The 23,261-nt window shown below is 35.6% G+C and overlaps 1 protein-coding gene across 1 annotated transcript in view; it reads right to left on the bottom strand.

Moving 5' to 3' along the window:
- DACH2 (dachshund family transcription factor 2) overlaps positions 1-23,261 on the bottom strand; it is a 596,924-nt gene that overhangs the window by 147,855 nt on the left and 425,808 nt on the right. The window contains exon 5 of the mRNA XM_068532639.1: positions 9,345-9,503. Coding sequence (XP_068388740.1) covers positions 9,345-9,503 — 159 coding nt within the window. The remainder of the gene's footprint in view (positions 1-9,344; positions 9,504-23,261) is intronic.

Genomic DNA, 23,261 nt, shown 5'->3' with positions numbered 1-23,261 from the left:
AAGTGAAAACATAGAGTATTTGTCTTTCTCTGTCTGACATTTCTCTAAGCATAATACCCTCCAGGCCCATCCACGTTGTTGCAAATGGCAAGATTGCATTATTTATTATTATTCCACCTCTTCTTTAACCATTCATCAGTTGTAGACATTTAGGTGGCTTCCATTATCTTGGCTACTATAAATAATGCTGCTATGAACAGTTAGGTACATATTTTTTCTTTCAAATTAGTATTTTTGGTTTCCTCAGATAAATACCCAGGAGTGGAACTGCTGGATGGTATGGTAGTTCTATTTTCATTTTTTTGAGGAATGTCCATATCATTTTACATAGTGGCTACACCAATTTACATTCCATCAACAGTGCATGAGAGTTCCTTTTCTCCAAATCCTTGCCAATATTTGTTATTTCTTATCTTTTTGACAGGCATAAGGTGAGATCTCATTTTGGTTTTGATTTGCATTTCCCTGATGATTAGTGATGTTGAGCATCCCTTCATGCGTCTGTTGGCCATCTGCATGTCTTCTTTGGAAAAATGTCTATTCAGGTCCACTGCCCATTTTGTAATCAGGTGATTTTTTGATGTTGAGTTGTATGAGTCCTTTGTATGTTTTGCATATTAATGCCTTATCAGATATATCTTTTACAAATATCTTCTCCCATTCAGTAGGTAGACTTTTCTTTTATTAATAGTTTCCTTCACTGTGCAAAAGTTTTTTTTAGTTTTAGGTAGTCACAATTGATTATTTTTGCTTTAGTTTCCCTTGCCTGAGGACACATATCCAAAAATATATTGCTAAGATGGATGTCAAAGAACTTACTGCCTATGTTTTGTTATAAGAGTTTTACGTTTCAGGTTTTACTTTTAAGTCTTTAATCTGTTTTGAGTTTATTTTTGTATATTGTGTGAGAAAGTAGTCCAGTTTGATTCTTTTCCATGTAGCTGTCCAGTTTCCCAACACTATTTACTGAAGAGGCTGTCTTTTCCCCATTGTAAACTTTGCCTCCTTTGCCAGAGATTTATTGACCATGTGAGTTTCGGATCATATCTGGGCTCCCTATTCTGTTTCATTGAACTATGTGTCTGTTCTTGTGCCAGTACCATACTGTTTGGATTACTATAGCTTTGAAGTACAGCTTGGAATCAGGGAGCATGACACCTCCAGCTTTGTTTTTCTTTCTCAAGATTGTTTTGGGGTCTTTTGTGTTTCCATATAAATTTTAGAATTATTTGTTCTAGTTCTGTGAAAAATGCCATGGGTATTTTGATAGAGTCTGCATTGAATCTGTAGATTGCCTTGGGTAGTATGGTCATTTTAACAATATTAATTTTTCCAATCCATGAGCATAGCGTTTCCTTCTATTTGTTTGTGTCATCTTCAATTTCTTTCATCAATGTCTTACAGTTTTCTGAGTACAAAACTTTTAACTTCTTGGTGTGGCTTATTCCTAGGTATTTCATTCTTTTTAATGCAATTGCAAATGAAATTGTTTACTTAAGTTCTCTTTCAGATAGTTCATTGTTAGTGTATATAAATGCAGTAGACTTCTGTATATTAATTTTGTTTTCTACAACTTTACTGAATTTGTTTTTTAGCTCTAATAATTTGGGGTGGTATCTTTAGAGTGTTCTCTATATAGTATCACATCGTTTACAAACAGTGACAGTTTTTACTTCCCTTCCAATTTGGGTTGTTTTATTTATTTTTTCTTAACTGATTGCTGTGGCTAGAATGATCTTGAATAAAAGTGGCGAGAGTGGGTATCCTTGTCTTGTTCCTGACCTTAGATGAAGTGTTATGAGCTTTTCACCATTGTGTACTCTGTTGGATGTAGGTCTGTAATATATGGCCTTTATTATGTTGAGATATCTTCCCTCTATACCAATATTATTAAGAGTTTTTAATCATAAATGGATGTTGGATTTTATCAAAAGCCTTTTCTGAATCTATTGAGATGATTTTTATCTTTTGTTTTGCTAAGGTCGTATATTATGTTGACTGAGTTGCAGATATTGAGCCATCCTTGCATCCCTGTAATAAATTCCACTTGATCATGGTATATGATCTTTTTAATCAATTGCTGATTCAGTTTGCTAATATTTTGTTGAGAATTTTTGCATCTATGTTCATCAGTGATTTTAGACTCTAATTTTATTTTTTGTTGTATCTTTGTCTGATTTTGGTATAAGTGTGATGTTGGCTTCATGGAATTAGTTCGGAAACATTCTTTCCTTTTCAATATTTTGGAATAGTTTGAGAATGATAGGCATTCACTCTTCTTTAAATGTATGGTAGAATTTACCTGTGAAGCCATCTGGTACTGGACTTTTATTTGTTGGGAGTTTTTCTATTATTAATTTGATTTCCTTACTGGTCTGGTCATATTTTCTATTTCTTTCAGAGTCAATCCTGGGAGATTGTACATTTCTAGGAATTTTTCCATTTCTTCTAGGTTGTCCATTTTATTGGCATGTAATTGTTTGAGGTAAACTCTTAGGATCCTTTGTATTTCTGTGGTATTGGTTTAAATTCTCCTTTTTCATTGCTGATTTTATTTAGTTGGGTCTTCTCTCTTTTTTTCTTCATGGGTCTGCCTAAAGGTTTAACAATGTTGTTTACCTTTTAACAGAACCAACTCTTAGTTTCCTTGATCATTACTATTTTTGTCTCTATATCATTTATTTCTGCTCTGATCTTTATTATTTCTTTCTTTCTACTATCTTTGGGTTTTTTTTTTCTAGTTCCTTTATGTGTAAGGTTAAGTTGTTTAAGATTGTTCTTCTTTCCAGGAATGGATTTATATCACTATAAACAACCCACTTAGAATTGCTTTTGTTATAGATTTTGAAATATTTTTTTATAGATTTGAATTTTGTTATAGATTTTGAATTATTTTTTTCCATTTCCATTTGTCTCCAGGTATTTTTAATTTCCTCTTTGATTTCTTAATGACACATTGATTGTTCAGTAGCATATTGTGTAGCCTCCACATGTTTGTGTTTTTGCAGTTCATTTCATTATGGCTGATTTCTAGTCTCATAGCGTTGTGGTGGGAACAGGTGCTTGATATGATTTCAACCTTGCTAAATTTATTGGGACTTGTTTGTGGCCCAACATGTGATCTATCCTGGAAAATGTTCCATGTGCACTTGAAAAGAATGTTATTCTGCAGCTTTTGGATGGCATGTTCTATGTATGTATCTTTTAATTCCATCTGATCTAATGTGTTATTTAAGGCCAATGTTTCATTATTGATTTTTGTCTGAGTGATAGATCCACTGATGTAAGTGGGGTGTAAATGTCACCTACTATTATTTTGTTACTGTCAATTTCTCCCTTTATGTTTGATAGTATTTGCTATGTATTTGGGTGCTCTTATGTTGAGTTCACATATATTTATAATTGTTATATCTACTTGTTGGATTGATCCTTTTATAATTATGTAACGCCCTTCTTTCTCTTGCTACAGTCTTTGTTTTAAAGTCTGTGTTGTCTGATATAAGTATTGCTACCCTAGCTTTCTTCATTTCCATCTGCATGAAGCACCTTTTCCCATCTTCTCAGTTTCGGTCTGTATGTGTCTTTAGATCTGAAGTGAATCTCTTATAAACAGCATATGTATGAATCTTGTTTTTTAATCCATATAACCAAACCTGTTTCTCTTGGTTGGAATATTTAGTCCATTTACATTTAAAGTAATTATTGATAGATATGTACTTACTGTCATTTTGTTTTCTGATTGTTTTTGAAGTTCTCTTTTGTTCCTTTCTTACCTTTTGCTCTCTTCCCTTGTGATTTGATGACTATCTTTAATGTTATGTTTGAACACTTTCTCCTTTTTTTGTGTATCTATTATAGATTTTTGGTTTGTGTTTACCATGTGGTTCATATATTAAGTGGATGATCTCTTAAGTTCAAACAGATTCTAACAACCCTGCATTTTATTCTCCATCCCTCACAGGTAATGTTTTTGATGTCATATTTTACATTTTTTTGTTTTGTATATCACTTAACTACTTATTGTGGATATAGATGATTTTACTACTTTTATCTTTTAACCTTACTACCAGCTTTTAAGTGGTTGATCTACTACCTTTCCTGTATGTTTGCCTTTACCAATGAGACATTTCCTTTCATAATTTTTATATTTCTAGTTGTGGTCTTTCCCGCTTAAAGAAGTTCTTTTAACATTTCTTGCAAAGCAGTTTTAGTGGCGCTGAACTCTTTAGTTTTTGCTTGTCTGTAAAACTATCTCTCCTTCAAATATGAACGACAGCCTTACCAGATTATTTATTCTTGGTTGTAGGTTTTTGCCATTAATCACTTTCATCATGCCAGTCATTTCTGGCCTGCAAAGTTTCTGCTGATAAGGGTCTGATTGTTTTATGGAAGTTCCCTTCAAAGTAACCAGCTGCTTGCATATTACTGTTTTTAAGATTTTCTCTTTATTTTTTGTCATTTTAATTATAATTTGTCTTCATGTGGATCTGTTTGGTTTCACCTTGTTTGGGACTATCTGTGCTTCCTGGATCTGGATGTCCATTTCCTTTCCCAGGGTTGGGAAGTTTTCAGATATTATTTCTTCAAATAAGTTCTCTGCCCTCTCTTTTCCTCCTGCCCCCCCAGCATGTTGATGTTAGAATGCTTGATGTTGTCCCAGATGTCTTCTAAACTGTTCTCATTTTTTAAAATTCTTTTCCTTTTTTCTGTTCAGCTTGAGTGATTTCCACTACTTTGTCTTCCATTTTGCCAATGCATTCCTCTGTATCATCTAATCTACTATTGATCCCTTCTAGTTCATTTTTTATTTAGGTTATTGTATTCTTCATTTCTGTTTGGTTCTTCTTCATATTTTCTACCTATTTGTTAAGCTTCTCACTGTGTTCATCTATTCTTCTCCTGACTTCATTGAGCATCTTTATGATTATTAAATTGAACTCTTTATTGGGTAGATTGCTTACTTCCACTTCACTATGTTCTTCTTCTGTGGTTTTGTCTTGTTCCTTTGTTTGGAACACATTCCTCTGTCTCCTCACTTTGCCTAATTTTCTATGTATATTTCTATGTATTAAGTAGGTTGGTTACATTTCCTGATTTTGGAAAATTGGCCTTTTATAGGAGACGTCCTATGGGGCACAGCAGCATAAACCTTCTGGTCGGCAGAGCTATGTGCTCTAGGAGTGTCTTCTGTGTGGGCTGCATGAGCCCTTCTGTTGTGATGGGTTCAATTACTATGGGCACACTGGTAGGTGGGGTTAGTCCCCAGCCCATTTGACTGCCAGGCCTTTCCTTGTGCAATGGCTTCAAGCCCACTGGTGTGTAGGGCTGGGTGTTGACTGGGCTGGCTGCACTGTTCAGGCAGTCCCAGCGATTGTGCCAGCCCACTGGTGGGAGGGTGGTTCTCAGCATGGCTGGCTCCTGGGTTTTCTTATCTACTTTGTCTCCATTATTTTTTCTTTTTGTTGTTGTTGCTTTTGTTTTTCTTTCTATTTTTTTTTTTAATTTTATTTATTTATTTATTTATTTTTGGCTGTGTTGGGTCTTCGCTTCTGTGTGAGGGCTTTCTCCAGTTGGGGCAAGTGGGGGCCACTCTTCATTGCGGTGCACGGGCCTCTCATTATCGCAGCCTCTCTTGTTGCGGAGCACAGGCTCCAGACACGCAGGCTCAGTAATTGTGGATCACGGGCCTAGTTGCTCCGCGGCATGTGGGATCTTCCCAGACCAGGGCTCGAACCCGTGTCCCCTGCATTGGCAGGCAGATTCTCAACCACTGTGCCACCAGGGAAGCCGTTTTCTTTTTTTTTTTACTTGATACCTGATTATACAAGAAGTATTTTGTTTAAGTAAGTACAAGCAAAATCATCAATATCCCAGGTCACTAATATTCATGGGTCAGTCTATGTCTTTATTTGGTGTATTTAGACCAATCATATTTAAAGTGATTATGGTAGTTGGATAGGTAGCTATCATATTTGTTACTGTTTTCTATTCATGTCCTTGTTTCTTCTTTTTTTAAAATCTTGTCTTCCACTCTTTTGTTGCCTTCTCTGGTGTTAACTGACCATTTTATATGATTCATTTTTCTCTCCTCTTTTATCATGTTAATTATACTTATTTTTTTAAAAAATTAAGTGATTTCCTTGGAGTTTGTAATATACATTTTACAACTTATTTAAATCTGCTTTCAAATAACACTAAGCCATTTCATGGGTAGTGAAGTTACCTTATAGCAGAGTATTTCCAATTCCTCCCTCCTGTCCTTTATAACATCACTGTCATTTATATCACTTATTCACTGATCCATAAAGTATAATCACCCAATATATCATTGTTATTGTTATTTGGAACAGTTTATTTGTTCGATTAAGAATATATATATATATATATAAATATATATATATACACACATATAATATTTACCTTAATTTATTCCTTCTCTAACTCTCTTCCTTTCTTTTTGTAAATCCAACTTTCTGACCTATACCATTTTCCTTCTCTCTGAAGACTTTCTGTTAACATTTTTTACAGGGCAGATCTGGTGGTATGGTAACAAATTCCTTTAACTTTTGTTCATCTGAGGAAGTCTTTATTTCCACACTTTTAAAGGAAAATTTCACTGGATACAAAATTCTAGGTTGGTGGAATCTTTTCTTTCATCACCAACAATTTCACACCACTCTATTCTTTAATGCCTGGTTTCTGAAAGTAAGTCTAAAGTAATTCTTCTCTTTGTTCCCGTATGTGTAAGGAGATTTTGTTTTTTTCCCTCTGTCTTCCTTCAAGATTTTTTCTTTTTGATTTTCCATTTTGACTATAATATGCATAGCAGTAGATTTGTTAATATGTATCTTTCTTAGTGTTTTGTGAGCTTTCTGGATCTGTAGTTTGGAGTCTCTCATTAATTTGGGAAATTTTTCGGCCATTGTTACTTCAAATATTTCTTCTGTTCCTTTCCCTCTATCTTGTCCTTCTAGTATTTCCATTACATGTGTGCTACACCTTTTGTAATTGCCACACAGTTCTTGGATATGCTGTTCCGTTTGTTTTTTTTTCCATTCATTTTTGCTTTGTTTTTTCAGTTTGGGAAGTTTCTATTGACATATCTCCAAGTTTCCTAATCCTTGCCTTGACCCTGGCCAGTCTACTGATGAGCCCATCTTAGGCATTCTTCATTTTATTGAAGTATTTTTGATTTTCAGTATTTCCTTTTGATGCTTAGATTTTCCCTTTCTCTGCTTAAAATTTCCATGAATACTTTTGTTTTCCACTTTTCCCATTCTCTTAGTATATTAATCATAGTTATTTAAAATTCCTAGTCTGATAATTCTAAAATATCTGCTATATCTAATTCTGGTACTGTCACTTGCTTTTTCTCTTCATACTGTGTTTTTTGCCTTTTACATGCCTTGCAATTTTTTTTGTTTAAAGCCAGAAATTGTGTATTGGGTAAAGGGAAGTGACATAAACAGACCTTTATTGGGAAGTTTTATGTTTATTGGCAAGGAGTTAGACTGTTTTCTGTTTGCTGTAACTGTCATATTAGCAGCTGTATTTTCCTATCTTCCCTGTTGTCTTTGTTTTTTCCTAGAGGCTTTCTGAGGCTTTCTGTTCTTTCAGTAGTAACCCCCTGTTACTAGGCAGAGCCCTAATGTGTAGAGAGAAGAAACGGTCTATAATCCTATGATTAAGTCTCAGTCTCCTAGTGAGACTGTGTCCTTGGGCTGTGACTTTCACAAGTTCTTTTCTGTCTTTTTGCCCTCTTAGGTGAGACAGGAAGGCTAGAGGGGACTAGAGTTGAGTATTTCTCTTTCCCCACATGAAAAACTAAAGGGGCTGGAGTTTTGTATCTCTATTCCCTCGCATCAATGGCTACAGGGTACTGGAGTTTACTGTATCCCTTCCCCCAAGTCAGGCTGTGGTGAAACCAAATAGTTTAAGCTCTGGTAAAGTAGTTTCCTTTGAGGATGGACTTCTGTTAAGGAGAACAGAACATTCTGGACATATTTTGAAATGGTTATTTTTTCTCTCCTCTTCTAGAAGCATGAGGACAACTTTATCAAGTCTTCATCCTGAGAACCTCATGGGGCTTTGGAGGTAAAACTCATGAAACTGTAGGGACCCCCTAAGCATGGGCCCCCAGGAGTTTTTATCTCTCAAGCTAGATCTACTCTGAATCTTCAGAAATAACTCAATTACTCTTTAAATGCTTCTACCAGGCTCTAGCTCTGGCTTCTGCTCCCTATAATCTGTGATTTTCTGTATCTGCCAATCTATCCAGTTTGGGGGATAACTGTACCCTGTGTACTCAGTCTCTGATGGATTTAAAAGAGCTGTTGATTTTCAGACTGTCCACTTTTTTCTTGTTGTGAGGACAAGAATGACAACTTATAAGCTCTTTACATGTCAGACCAGAAACAAGAAGTCTTCTAGGTTCCCCTTCTTTATGACATAAGTCTATCTTAATCAGTTGGTTTTGACTTATAATATTTACAACTTTTCTGGCATTCATTTTATTTGTTTTTGCTTAACATTACATTTTTTTATGAGACATTTCACCCTTTAGATTTTAATCTCCTTAAAGGATGACACCATAACTTATTTTATATGCTTAATAACTGATGAATTTCATTAAGATTTAGGACATCATGTTAAAATATCTCAGAATTCCTCTGTTGTCTTAATCCTAGTGGGGGAATGAAAGTCTCAGAGAAAGGAATAATGGAATTCTTCTCCCAGATTTCCTGTCTGTAAGAAAGGTAAGATTTTAGCTAAGCAATATATATAAGGCCTGCTTCCTTACAGAAAGATTTCTGAGTCTTTGAAGTTCCTAAAAACATTATCTAAACCCGAATTTGTATAATTCAGCTGTAGCTTGACTACTGAGTAATAAGTACTTACTATATGCAAGTCACTGCTAACAGTTTTTCCTTTATTATTTTTAGCCCTCTCAATAGCCTTAATGCCTAGGTATATTTTTATTCCTATTTTGTAGTTGTGGAAACTGAGACTTGGAAAAGTTATCTGACTTCTCCAGAGCAAGACAGTGATACAGAATTCAAAAGATGTGGAATTCAAACCCAAGTTTATGTGACTATAGCCAGAATTCTTAACTACTCTCTTACATAGCTTCCTATGTACCTCTACTCTGCTATATGGCCACTCAATATATCTGTGTTCTAAAAACCTCACCCTTTCAAATGAATTCCTCTTTATCTACCTTCCTAACTTCAAATTGTTAAACCTTATCAAAGAGAAATAAACCATCCCTGATATTGCAAGTTGTCCAGTGGTTCCTGGGTGGTATTTTTCTTACACACCAAATTTTGGGAGGACAGTATACATACTATTGGCCAGCAGGTGGTTCTGCTGCAGTGGATTGAGGGTATGAGCTCCTCCAAGGCCTGGCTGGCCAGCCAGGGCTGCATGAGCAATTCCATGTTGGGGTCCAGGAGCAGCAAGAGGAGACTGCATCTTATCCTTATCCCAGGAAGAGTCACTTCCACCTGAAAAACATTCATATAAACAGATTGCAAGTTAACAACTTTCCATGAGAAGGATTTTTAAACTCCCTTTTTAGGGTTGTAATTATTAATGTTACTATATAGAAAATTATTTTTAAACATAAGTGACTCATTTTTATGATGGTTTCAAAAACTTTCAATAGCCTTGGATTTAAGCTGACTCTGGGAAGACTAAACAGCTTTCACTAATAATATAGGCTCACTTGTCTTACAGGTAGTCTAAAAAATCTGGAAGCATAATGAATAACTTTTGAAAGAGTTTATATGTTGAAGGCCTTTAACTGAACATTACTGCCTCTCCTTCCAACCCTCTAACATACGTGTGCTATATCTTAATGAAGAGCAGTTGCTATTCACTCAAAAGAAACACATTCATAAGAGCATGATGACATGCAAAAATATGTGGTAAGATACAAAATGATCAGTTATTTTGTTCTCAGATCCAGCCCTCAAAAAGTTAATCTCTTCATACACAGCAGGCTTTTATACAAAATAAGCTGGATAAAACATAAAACCACAGCTCTCAATTTGAAATTGTGCTTTACTTTGATCATCCATAGTAGAGAGTGAAGTAAAGTATGCATAAATGCAGACTACTATATCATCATAGTAATCTACAGTGGCATAGCTATTTCATCTGGCACTTAGCATACTGTGGGGCAGAACCATTGCTTAAAAGCATATAGGAAACAACCACAAAATTATTTGCAGGGCATCCTTTTAAGAAGAATACTTTAAACAGAGGGGTAGGGGTTGAATTCCAATCACTGCAGTAGCACAAAGTCTGGCTTTAGAAAACAAAATGGTTGTGTGGGCAGCCCCATCTATTCACTTGATGTATTTCCTTAATTCAGAGATCAGTGGTTCTGCTCTTATTCCCATGCTGGAATTGTGACATTAGCATCTCCAACTGGCTGACTCTATCCCATCTGCTTGCCAAAACATTGACCCTGTTTTGTGGAGAGATTTAGGCCTGGGGATCTTGGGCATTCTGTAAAATATGTGCGCTTACTGGCTTAAGAAAAAAGTAGAAAGAAATCAAGATGCTCATATTCCTAACATTCAACATTGTAATTTTTTCCCCTTCTTTGAGTTTCCTCCTAGGCTTTGTTCATATGGATACTCATTTATACATTATAAACATCTCTGCCATGTTGCTTCAGGTATCAGATTTACAAAGTGTAATGGCTACATAGCAGTCTACTGAGTTAATGTACTATAGTTTATTAAACATTGGATTATAAGTTTGTTTCAAATTTGTCACTATTATAAATTTACTGTAATAACAACATTCATTTGAATATTTCCTTAGACTCAATCAATTCCCTAGAGTATGATTTCTGGGCCAAAGAGGTCTCATGTTTTTATTTATAAAATAGAGTATTTACTTAGTTTATACTTTTGCTTTCAAGTATCACATTTGCAAAATCAGCTTTTAGAGTTGTAGACTTTTTAGGGAAATGTTTTCAAGGCAAAGTGGTGTTCTCCCTGAAGATTTAAAATTTATTTAAGCAAACTGCTAGAATCTCTGGGAGGTTTTTATTTGTTTGTTTGCTTTTGTTTTGTTTTGTTTTTTAACCTTTTAACCCATTCATCTGCTCTTATCCCACTTCTGGGAATCAATCCCCTCTGCTAGACTCTTTCAAGTCATCTTGTGGCCAAAGTCAATTTCTAATCCAAAAGTGGGAGTCTTGGCCAATTTCCAATTAGGCAAATTTCAGACAAGGAAACACTAGATTCTCCATCAGCATATATAAAGTCTGAGGGGTACTTGGCCATGCTTATAAAAACAAAGTTTTCCAATCAAATGGGGAAGAAATAAGTAGCTAATTGTTCAGTTTCTGCTTTAAGCCGTTCAGTTAACATGCATGGAAGCTTAAAAGATAGGCAATTTGGTTGAATTTGATAGATTGGCTTAATGGACCAGAAATCAGTCCCTTGATCATGTTGAGGTTTGGTGTGTTTACTGAAAACATGCAACACTCTTATGATTACATCAGTTGTTCTCTCTTTTCATCCAGATGTTTGCTGTTGTTAGTCACTGCCTAAGAGCAGGGAGGTATTTTATGGTTGGTGCATTGACATAATTTAGCATTCACAAATTTGAAATTCCAATTAAAATCAATATGACGTTGTTATGCTATAATGAACAAGAATGGCGGAGGGGGATGAGGGGAGTATCTTAATAAATGATGAAAGTAACCACATTGCAACACTGAGAATTCTTTATAGTAACATTGGGCCCATAAACATGATTAATACCAGAAAATGCAAAATTTTGGAAGATCAATTGCTGAGCAACAACGGAAACACTTCATCATTTTAGCACTATGTCCAAGATATGAATTATCTCACCATTACAGAACTGTAATTGTTAAAATGATGAGCAACACATTGATAAAGAAAGATACATTTAGAAGACACTAAATTATACCATTGATATTAACATGGTATTGCACCATCACAGCAGCAACAGCATGCAACAATACTAGGGCTGAGATTATGTCAATATTTATTTTATAAATTGAAAATCCTTTAGTCAATTTTCAATAACAAATGGTACATTAGATATTGTCTAATGTTTTATATATTACATATTCCAAATAACTTGAATATAAATGATTTTTAAACTGCAGTAAAGGATTCCAGGTGTTTTTGTGTCTACTTTTATGAGAGCTTTAGATGAACTTTTTCCAACAATTCTCATCTTTTTAACTACTGGGTTAAAAATGATCAAGGAAGCTGGTTACCAGCTGTGCCCATCTTCACCAAGTATAAATACATGAAATTATCCTGCATTCTTAAGGCAACTATATATGAAGTGAGTGACAGAGGAGTATGGGACATCCTTGATATTTGCATAGGAAGCTCTGGACACATTTTTGTCTTTTGACCTAAAATACTTATCATTTTAAAGTCTATACAAATTGACTTATGACTCAGTATGGAGGCTTTGGTAGCCCCAAATTTTACATTTCCCTATGCCCTTGTGCCAATCTGTAATAACATCCACTGCACTTAAAGCTAACAAATTGTTTTTACCAATGTAATCTAGAGTCAACCTTTTTCTACCACTCTGTGAAGGGCACATCCTGAGCCCCGTTATACCATGTGAGGACACAGCAAAAATATGGTTGTCTGTGAACCAGGAAGTGGGTCCTCACCAGATACTAAATCAACCATCATCTTGATCTTGGTCTTCCAGCTTCCAGAACTGTGAGAAATAAATGCCCGGTTGTTTACAAGCCACCCATCTATGGAATTTCTGTTATAGCAGACCAAATGGACAAAGACACCATGGAGTGGGTAGATTAAACAACAAAAATTAATTTTCTCACAGTTCTGGAGGCTAGAAGTCCAATATCAAGGTGTCAACAGGTTTGGTTTCTCCCAAGGCCTCTCTTCTTGGGTTGCAGATGGCTATCTTTTCCTTGTGTCCTTTCATGGTCTTTCTTCTATGTGTGTGCATTTCTGGTGTCTCTTTATGTGTTCAAATTTCATCTTCTTATAGGGATACCAAGCAGATTGAATTAGAGGCCACTCTAAGGGCTTTATTTTAACTTAATCACCCTTTAAAGATGTTATCTCCAAATATGGTCACATTCTGAGGTACTGCAGGCCTTCAACATATGAATTTTTGAGGCACACAATTCAGCCCATAACCCAAGAGTATGTACCCTTTACTGAATCAGATAATACTAGCTTTAAGAGGGAATCCCTCTAGTAAAGAGAAGAAAAACTGGACAGCATTTCAACAAGGCATGTCTAAGAAACCAAAAAGGTAGTAGTTAGGGCAAACAGAGAAGGCTTATCAAAGCCTTCATCTTTACTTCAAGGAGCTTCATATTAAGTATAAACCTAACCCAACACAGTCCTAAGTAGAGAAATAAAATGTAGAAAACACAGCTAATCCTTAAGAATTGAATCAATGATTTCAGCTTTTCCATATCATCTACTTATCACTATTTTAGCTCAATGTTTAGAAAAACTAAAACTATGAAATAAGCAGTATAGGGACTGTTATACATTAATACTATAGTTAACTAATTAATATGATCCCAGTCTTTCCAATGAGAAAGCTAGAGAGAAGTACATTTTTATAAGCTTCCACGTAGTAGAAACATATTCTTAATTAGAATCAGCATAAGAATAATTAAGTGACGAACTATGAGGAAATATTAATTTGACAAAGCATTTAACAAACTTTTGTTGTCTTAGTTATAAACTCTTAAGTTGCAATTTATTTTTTCTTTAAAACCCATTGTGAAATGTTAGGGTTCCCAGAGGATTGTTTATTTTTGCTGCTTTTTCTTTGTGGGAGAAGTGGCCAGAAGGAAGAGGCTTCTGAATCATGGGGACTTTGCAATAGACACATAGAATTTCAGAGATGGACAGGACCTTTATATCCATTTACTTAAAAATAATAATTTTGAAAAGAAGCAGGAACATGAGTAGGACCCAAGGCAGTATTTTAATTCACCAAAATTTTGCCTAACTAGTATTCTTCCAACCCCCCATTCTTCTGACACACCTAATAACAGAATGTTTACTGTGGTCAGGTTCATGAAAAGTAATGGAAAATAGTATATGTTTCAAACAAATTATCATAGGCCTACAAGCCAAAACCCTCAATTTATTTCAAATGGGTATAAAAGAAATCCACCAGTAAGGCTCTAAGTACCAATACCACACATCATTCTTAACCATAACACTCTCATTTTACCAGACTACTGGCCTTCACTTTCTTAATGTGCTTTGCTGTTAAGAACGAGTGGAAAGGAGCTAATAAAACATTGACAGAAATCACAGTGAAGGGTATCAGGATAATTTAGTAATCAGTGATCATCATACCCCCCATAGGGGTGAGTAATCCTCTGTAAATTCATAAACTACTACTTCTGTGTGTTTGAGTTTTTAAGACTACTAGGTTTAAGTGAGTCATCTACAAGGATTTCATATTAAAAAAAGGATCTCTTTCTTCGGACTAAATTTGAGTGTGTCTTTTGAAGTTTAAGAAGAATAATATAGTACGAGTTGCTAATATAAATTGGAAAGCAAAAATGTAAATGCTACTTATTATGAGAAAATATAAGTTAATTATGAAATCTAAAAGTATGATCTTGGATATGAAAAAAATATAAATATTTATAATAAGCTATCCTTAATTTCAGCCTTTTGTAGCCAGAACAAAACATATAACTCAGACTATTTGAAATATGGGCCTAAATTGATCATGTTTCCAGTAATCTTATATACATAAGGCACAAAGCAAGCAGCCAAGTAAGAAGCAAAGTCTATGTAGCATATGACCTAAGTAAAGCTTGTTTTCTCATTCATAGACTATTTTGTTTAGCTAGAGTTCTAGCTGAAGGCACATTGCTTGATGACTCTAAATAGCATGTAGCCTTTAGTACAAAAAAAGTCATAATTAAATCATTAAATTGGGAGTGATCTAAAAAATATGACGCTTTCCCTGAGGAGTAAGGGGTTTGTACCCAATGTCAGCACCCCAAACACTGAGACCTACACTGAAGACCTGAGCCTCCAAAATGTGTGGCTTTGAAGACCAACAAAGTTTACATGCAGGAACCCAAAGAGCTGTAGGGGACTGAGATTCTACTCTTAAAGTGCTCACTCACAGACTCACTCACCCCGGGACCCAGCACAAAAACAGCAGTTTGCATAGTGCCTAAACTATATGTCAAGGAGATTTACTTTGCTAATCTTAAAGCATCTTGTGAAAGGGTATGTGTCTGGTGGGACTCTGTCCAGGGACAGAGGCACTGGAGGGTGGCATTTTTGCCCTCTACTTCTACCTGGCTGGCACTGACACTGGCCAGCACCAATTTGGCACTGTTCCCCTACCATGGTAGCACCAACTGGCATGCACAGTCACAGCACTCTTCCACTGTCCCACTAAAGCCAGTGGGCATGCCCCGCCCCTGTGCTCTCCCACTTGCTAATTTAAAAAGGCGGGAGTACCCTAGCCCTGCACCATCCCACTGCCTTGCTATAGCCAGCAGGTGGGCCCTAACCCTCTTCTCTTCTGCTGCCTCACTAAAGCTGAAGCCAGCAGATATGCCCAAGCCCTGCACTCTCTCCCTGCCTTGGTAAAAACCAGCAGGCATACAGAGTCCACACAGGGGACACTGCTAGCTTGCCTGGCTCTTTTGGCTAGGGGGACTTGTGTTGCTGAGCCACACATGACTAAAACAATTGGAGAGACAGCTCTTGGTGGGCTACAGGACACTTCACAGCAAACTGACACACATCCCCAGTTTTCCTGTGAAAAAGGCCTATTTACTTGTCCTTGAGTTTCAGCCTGAGGGGCAGGTTTCAGGTTTGCCACACTTCTAGAGGCTATGGAGGGGCTCTCAGGAAACACAGGCTAGGGAATGCCATCTTTTCATTTTTCCTTGGCCTCACTACTGCTTGGTAATTCCCAGAAAGGAACTTGTACACTCATCTGCCCCAATTTTTGAAACTATCACCCAGGAGACATCTGCAGATAACCTAGTCAGGGGGCAAGCAGGATTTACAACTCGGTCCCACAAGACTGTATATATATGATTTTTTAAAAGCTGCAGCCTGAGAATCTGACTTCCACTCAACTTGAAACTAGGTGCTAAGATTACCCCTTTGGAACACTGACAGGTATTGGCACACACTCAATAACCAAGACCTATCAAGGATAAATCAAGCTGCTTAGACATTCACAAAATTTCAGAACACAATCGAGAGCTAGAGCAAGGTTGAACGTTAAGGTTCATATTCTACACAAGGTCACTCCTTCAAGACTGGGAGAGGTAGCTGTTTCACCTAATACATAGAAACAAACACAGAGATTCAAGTAAAATGAAGGAACAGAGGAATATGCTACAAATAAAAGAAAAAGATAAAACATCAGGAAAAAAACTTAATGAAGTGGCAATAAATTACCTAATAAATAGTTCAAAGTAATGATCATAAAGATGCTCACCAAACTCAGGAGATGAATGGGTGAACACAGTGAGAGCTTCAACAAAGAGACAGTAAATATAAGAAAGCCCAAAACACAACTCACAGAGCTAAAGAACACAATAAATAAACTGAAAAATACACTAGAGTGGTTCCACAGCAGACTAGATGAAGCAGAAGAAGTAATCATCGATCTGAAACACAGGGCAGTGGAACTCACCCAAACAGAACAGCAAAAAGAAAATTTGACAATTTTAGCTAGACTCACTATTTAATAAAGTGAGAACGAGAACTCAAAATCAGAAATGAAAGAGAATTTCCAACTGACACCAAAGAAGTCTGAAGTATCATAATAGACTACTATGAACAATTATATGCCAACAAATTCGACAAGCTAAATAAATTAATAAATTCCTAGAAACATACAATTGTCTAAAACTGAATCACGAAAAAATAGAAAATCTGAGTAGACGGATTACTAGTAAGGAGGTTGAATCAGTAATCAAAAATCTCTCAACAAAGTCCAGGACTACATGAATTCTACTAAATGTTCAGAGATTTAATACCTATCTTTCTCAGACTCTTCTAAAAAACTGAAGAGGAGGAAATGCTTCCAGACTCATTTTACAAGGCTAACATTACCATGGTACCAAAACCAGACAAGGACACCACACACACACACACACACACACACACACACAAAGCTGCAAGCCAATATCAATGATAAACATAGATGCAAAATTCCTCAAAAAAAATTAACAAACCAAATTCAAGAATACATTAAAAGGATCAAACAACACAATCAAGTGGGTTTTATCACACAGATGCAAGGGTGGTTCAATATCCACAAATCAATCAATGTGATATATCACATTAACAAACTGAAGAATAAAAATCATATGATCCATATATATGTGTTAGCATACGGTATTTGATTTTCTCTTTCTGACTTACTTCACTCTGTATGACAGACTCTAGGTCCATCCACCTCACTACAAATAACTCAATTTCATTTCTTTTTATGGCTGAGTAATATTCCATTGTATATATGTGCCACATCTTCTTTATCCATTCATCTGTTGATGGACACTTAGGTTGCTTCCATATCCTGGCTATTGTAAATAGAGCTGCAATGAACATTTTGGTACATATATATGGAATCTAAAAAAAAAAGAAAAAAAGAAGAAAAAATGGTCATGAAGAACCTAGGGGCAAGATGGGAATAAAGACACAGACCTACTAGAGAATGGACTTGAGGATATGGGGAGGGGGAAGGGTAAGCTGGGACAAAGTGAGAGAGTGGCATGGACATATATACACTACCAAACATAAAATAGATAGCTAGTGGGAAGCAGCCGCATAGCACAGGGAGATCAGCTCTGTGCTTTGTGACCACCTAGAGGGGTGGGATAGGGAGGGTGGGAGGGAGGCAGACGCAAGAGGGAAGAGATATGGGGACATATGTATATGTATAATTGATTCACTTTGTTATAAAGCAGAAACTAACACACCATTGTAAAGCAATTATACTACAATAAAGATGTTTAAAAAAAACTACAAAACATTAATAAAATAATTTAAAGAAGACACAAGTAAATGGAAAGAAATATCATGTTCAAAAAAAATCATATGATCATCTCAATAGATGGAGAAAAAGCATTTGACAAAATTCAACACCCTTTTATGATTAAAAACTTTTAACCAAGTGGGTATAGAGGGAATGTACTTCAACATAATAAAGGCCATATATGTCAAGCCCACAGCTAACATCACACTCAATATTGAAAAGCTGAGAGCTTTCCCTCTAAAATCTCAAGATACTTTTATTCGGCATAGTAGTAGAAGTCTTAGCCAGAGCAATTAGGCAAGTAAAAGCAATAAAAGACATCCAAATTAGAAAGGACAAAGTGAAACTATCAATGTGTGCAGATGACATGATTTTATATATAGAAAATCCTAAAGACTCTATAGAAAAACTGTTGGAATTAATAAAAGAATCCAGTAAAGTTGCAGGATACAAAATCAATATACAAAAATTGATTAATTTTTCATTTCTGTACACTAACAATTAACTATGAGAAAGAGAAAATAAGAAAACAATTCCATTTACAAGTGCATGAAAAAGAATAATACAGCTAGAAGTAAATTTGACCAAGGAAGTGGAAGACCTATACACTGAAAACTATAATACTCTGATGAAAGAAATTGAAGAAGACACAAATAAATGGAAAGATATTCTGTGCTCATGGATTGGAAGAATTCATACTGTTAAAATATCAATATTACTCAAGCAATCTACAGATGCAATGCATTCCCTCTCAAAATCAATGACTTTTTTCACAGAAATAGAACAAAAAGATCCTAAAATTTCTATGGATACAAAAAAGACCCTGAAGAGCTGAAGCAATCTTGAGAAAGAAGAACAAAGTTGGGGGCATCATGCTCCCTGATTTCAAACTATATTACAAAGCTACAATAATCAAAAAATATGGTATTGACATAAAAGCAGACACATAGATGAATGGAACAGAATCAAGAGTGTAGAAATAATCCCATGCATATGGTCAATTAATGTATGACAAAGGAGGCATGGATACACAATGGAGAAAGGACAGTCTCTTCAATAAATAGTGCTGGGAAAACTGGACAGCCATAATCAAAAGAATAAAACTAGACTACTATCTTACAGTTTACACACAAATTAACTCAAGATGGATTAAAGACATGAATGTGACACCTGAAACCATAAAACTTCTAGGAGGAAACATAGGCAGTAACACTTTGACATTTGTCTTGGAAATGATTATTTGGATCTGACCCCAAAAGCAAAGGCAACAAAAGCAAAAATAAACAAGTGGAACTTTATCAAACTAAAAAGCTTCTGAATAGCAAGCAAAACATCAAACAATGAAAAAGCAACCTACTGAATGGAAAAAAATTGCAAATCATATATAAGTGTTTAATATCCAAAAATACAAAGAACTCATAAAACTCAACCTCAAAGAAACAAAAAACTGGATTAAGAAATGGCCAGAGGACATGAATAGACATTTTTCCAAAGAAGATATACAGATGACCAATAGGCACATGAAAAGATGCTCAACTTCACTATTTATCAGGGAAATGCAAATCACAACCACAATGTGATATCACCTCAAACCTGTCAGAAAAGTTGTTCTTAAAAAGACATCAAATAACAAGTGTTGGCAAGGATGTGGAGAAAAGGCAACTGTCATGTACTGTTGGTAGGAATGTAAATTGGTGCAGCCAGTATGGATAACAGTATGGAGGTTCCTCAAAAAATTAAAAGTAGAACTACCATATGATTCAGTAATTCCTCTTCTGGGTATTTATCTGAAGAAAACAAAAACGCTAATTTGTAAAGATATATGTGTCTCTTTGTTCATTGCAGCGTTATTTACAATAGCCAAGATATGGAAACAATCTTAGTGTCCATTGATAGATAAATGGACAAAGAAGATTGGTATACATATACAATGGAACATTAGCCAGAAAAAAGAATGAAGTCTTGCCATCTGCGACAACATGGATGGATCTAGAGGGTATTATGTCATACAGAAAGAGATAAATACCATATAATTTCACTTATATATGGAATCTAAAAAGCAACAACAACAACAAAAAACGAACAAGAAAATAAAACAAAGCAAAAGTCATATAAACAGAGAACAGATTGGTGGTTGCCAGACAGGATGGGGGTTGTGGGGGGCAGGCAAAATGGACAAAGGGGTTCAAGATGTACAAACTTCCAGTTATAAAATAAATTAGTCATGAGGATGTAATATACAGCATGGTGACAACAGTTAGTAATATTTTATTGCATATTTGAAAGTTGATAAGAGAGTAAAAGTTCTCATCACAAAGAAATAAATTTTTTAACTTTGAATGGTGATGGATGGTAACTAGACTTATTGTGGTGATCATTTAGCAGTGTATACAAATATCAAATCATTATGCTGTACACCTGAAACTAATATAATGTTACACGTCAATTATTCCTCAATTTTAAAAAAGTAGCAATATATGAATGGAAAGCTAGGAGTATGTGTGCAGATCTGCTACAATCTACATACTTTGTTATTATGCTTTTATTTGGTTTTCTTATATGCATTCACAAGAGTGAACATTTAGCAACTTTCTAGATTGGTCCAGATTGGTAATGTAAAATATGCACTGTCTCTGGAGTTTCAACTGATATTTATAGAAAATAGATAACAAGTATCCATTCAAAAATGTTGAAGAGGTCTCTAAACAAGCTTGTTTTCTATTTGATTTGAAATGTTGCCTATAGGAACAACCACATCCTAAGGCTATAGGCTAGGAGTTTCAAGTTTCCTCAGAGGTAAAAATGGCAGTTTGTTGATGGATCTCTAGGGCTACACTCTCCAATATAGTAGCCAGTCTTCACATGTGGCTTTTTTTTTTTTTAAAACATCTTTATTGGAGTATAATTGCTTTACAATGGTGTGTTAGCTTCTGCTTTATAACAAAGTTATACATATACATATGTTCCCATATCTCTTTCTTCTTGTGTCTCCCTCCCTCCCACCCTCCCTATCTCACCCCTCTAGGTGGTCATAAAGCACCGAGCTGATCTCCCTGTGCTATGCGGCTGCTTCCCACTAGCTATCTATTTTACATTTGGTAGTGAATATATGTCCATGCCACTCTCTCACCCTGTCACATCTTACCCCTCCCCCTCCCCATATCCTCAAGTCCATTCTCTAGTAGGTCTGTGTCTTTATTCCCGTCTTGCCACTAGGTTCTTCATGACCTTTTTTTTTTTTTTCCTTAGTTCCATATATATGTGTTACCATACTGTATTTGTTTTTCTCTTTCTGACTTACTTTACTCTGTAGGACAGACTCTAACTCCATCCACTTCACTACAAATACCTCCATTTCATTTCTTTTTATGGCTGAGTAATATTCCATTGTATGTATGTGCCACATCCTCTTTATCCACTCATCCGATGATGGGCACTTAGGTTGTTTCCATGTCCTGGCTATTGTAAATAGAGCTGCAATGAACATTTTGGTACATGACTCTTTTTGAATTATGGTTTTCTCAGTGTATGGTCACCTTATCTTTGATAAAGGAGGCAAGCATATACAGTGGAAAAAAGACAGCCTCTTCAATAAGTGGTGCTGGGAAAACTGGACAGGTACATGTAAAAGTATGAAATTAGAACACTCCCTGACACCATATACAAAAATAAACTCAAAATGGATTAAAGACCTAAGTGTAAGGCCAGACACTATCAAACTCTTAGAGGAAAACATAGGCAGAACACTCTATGACATAAGTCACAGCAAGATCCTTTTTGACCCACCTCCTAGAGAAATGGATATAAAAACACAAATAAACAATGGGACCTAATGAAACTTAAAAGCTTTTGCGCAGCAAAGGAAACCATAAACAAGACCAAAAGACAACCCTCAGAATGGGAGAAAATATTTGCAAATGAAGCAACTGACAAAGGATTAATCTCCAAGATTTACAAGCAGCTCATGCAGCTCAATAACAAAAAAACAAACAACCCAATCCAAAAATGGGCAGAAGACCTAAATAGACATTTCTCCATGTGGCTATTTAAATTTTAATTTTAATATGGTAAAATGGAATAAAATTAAAAATTCAGCTCCTCAGTTGCACTAGTCACATTTCAAGTGTTCAAAAGCTACATATGGCTAGAGACTACCATATTGGGAGGTACAGATATTGATAAGTTCCTTCACTGTAAAAAGTTATATTAGATAGTGCTATTCTAGAGTATAAGGAGTCAGCAGTTTGTTTGTGTAAAACAACTTAATACACAGAGGTATCTACAGCATCTTCAGTATCCAATTTATCCAATATTCATATCCAATACTAAATTGACCCTTATTCAATGAAAAAGATCTTGTCCCTTTACTCTCTATATCTGGTAGTTGCATAATTTAATTGTTTTAACTGGAACGTTTTGAGTTCCCAATATGTGTCAGGTGCCATTCTCAGGCACTGAGAAAACAGAGATAACAGAGCCCTTGTCCTCAAAGATCTCTATCTAATAAGTATCATTGACATCTCTCTATCTCTTCACTCCCTGCTAAAGTGACCGAGTCTCTGGAATTGACCTTGCATTTGTTCCATTTCCATTCCCACTGCCACCACCTTCATTTGGACACTTGCTACTCTATCACTTATCTCAAGAGTCTCTTAACTGACTTTCCTATCTGAAGATCCTTTTGGATCTTCTTCTCCAAGTGACCCTTGTCACTGCTGCCAAAATAAGCTATCAAAAACCAAAATAAAGAAGGTGGAGTTTCAGGAAGGATAATTAGAAAAGTAGAGGGAAAACAGCAGAGCAGTATCCAGAAAGCAAGAAAGGAATACCTTGGTCCCATGACCACCAAGTTTACATACAATGAACACTAGTACAGAAGAGTGAGTATGGACAGGCATGCTCTATAGCTGTTGTATCAAAGTATCAGCATCACTCTAATTAGGAAAATAAAACAACTTTATTGTTTTAAAAAAATGTTTAAAAAAATTAAAAATGAAAATTTTTATCATTATCATCATCACCACCCTAAAGGATATGAAGACAAGCCCAAAAGTTTATATCTGGAATTAATGGAAAATTATTGCTTAAAAGTATATTTAATAATTAAAAATTAAGTAGTCATTTCAGGCTTACCCAAATAAATTGCACCTGACTCATACATCATTCTAAGAATTAGGCTGACATGTTTCACTAAGTAAATGTAAAACTCAAGCAAA

Source organism: Eschrichtius robustus, chromosome X (genome assembly GCF_028021215.1).
Source record: "Eschrichtius robustus isolate mEscRob2 chromosome X, mEscRob2.pri, whole genome shotgun sequence".
Lineage (NCBI taxonomy): Eukaryota > Metazoa > Chordata > Mammalia > Artiodactyla > Eschrichtiidae > Eschrichtius > Eschrichtius robustus.
This window is presented reverse-complemented; position numbering and strand designations above follow the sequence as displayed.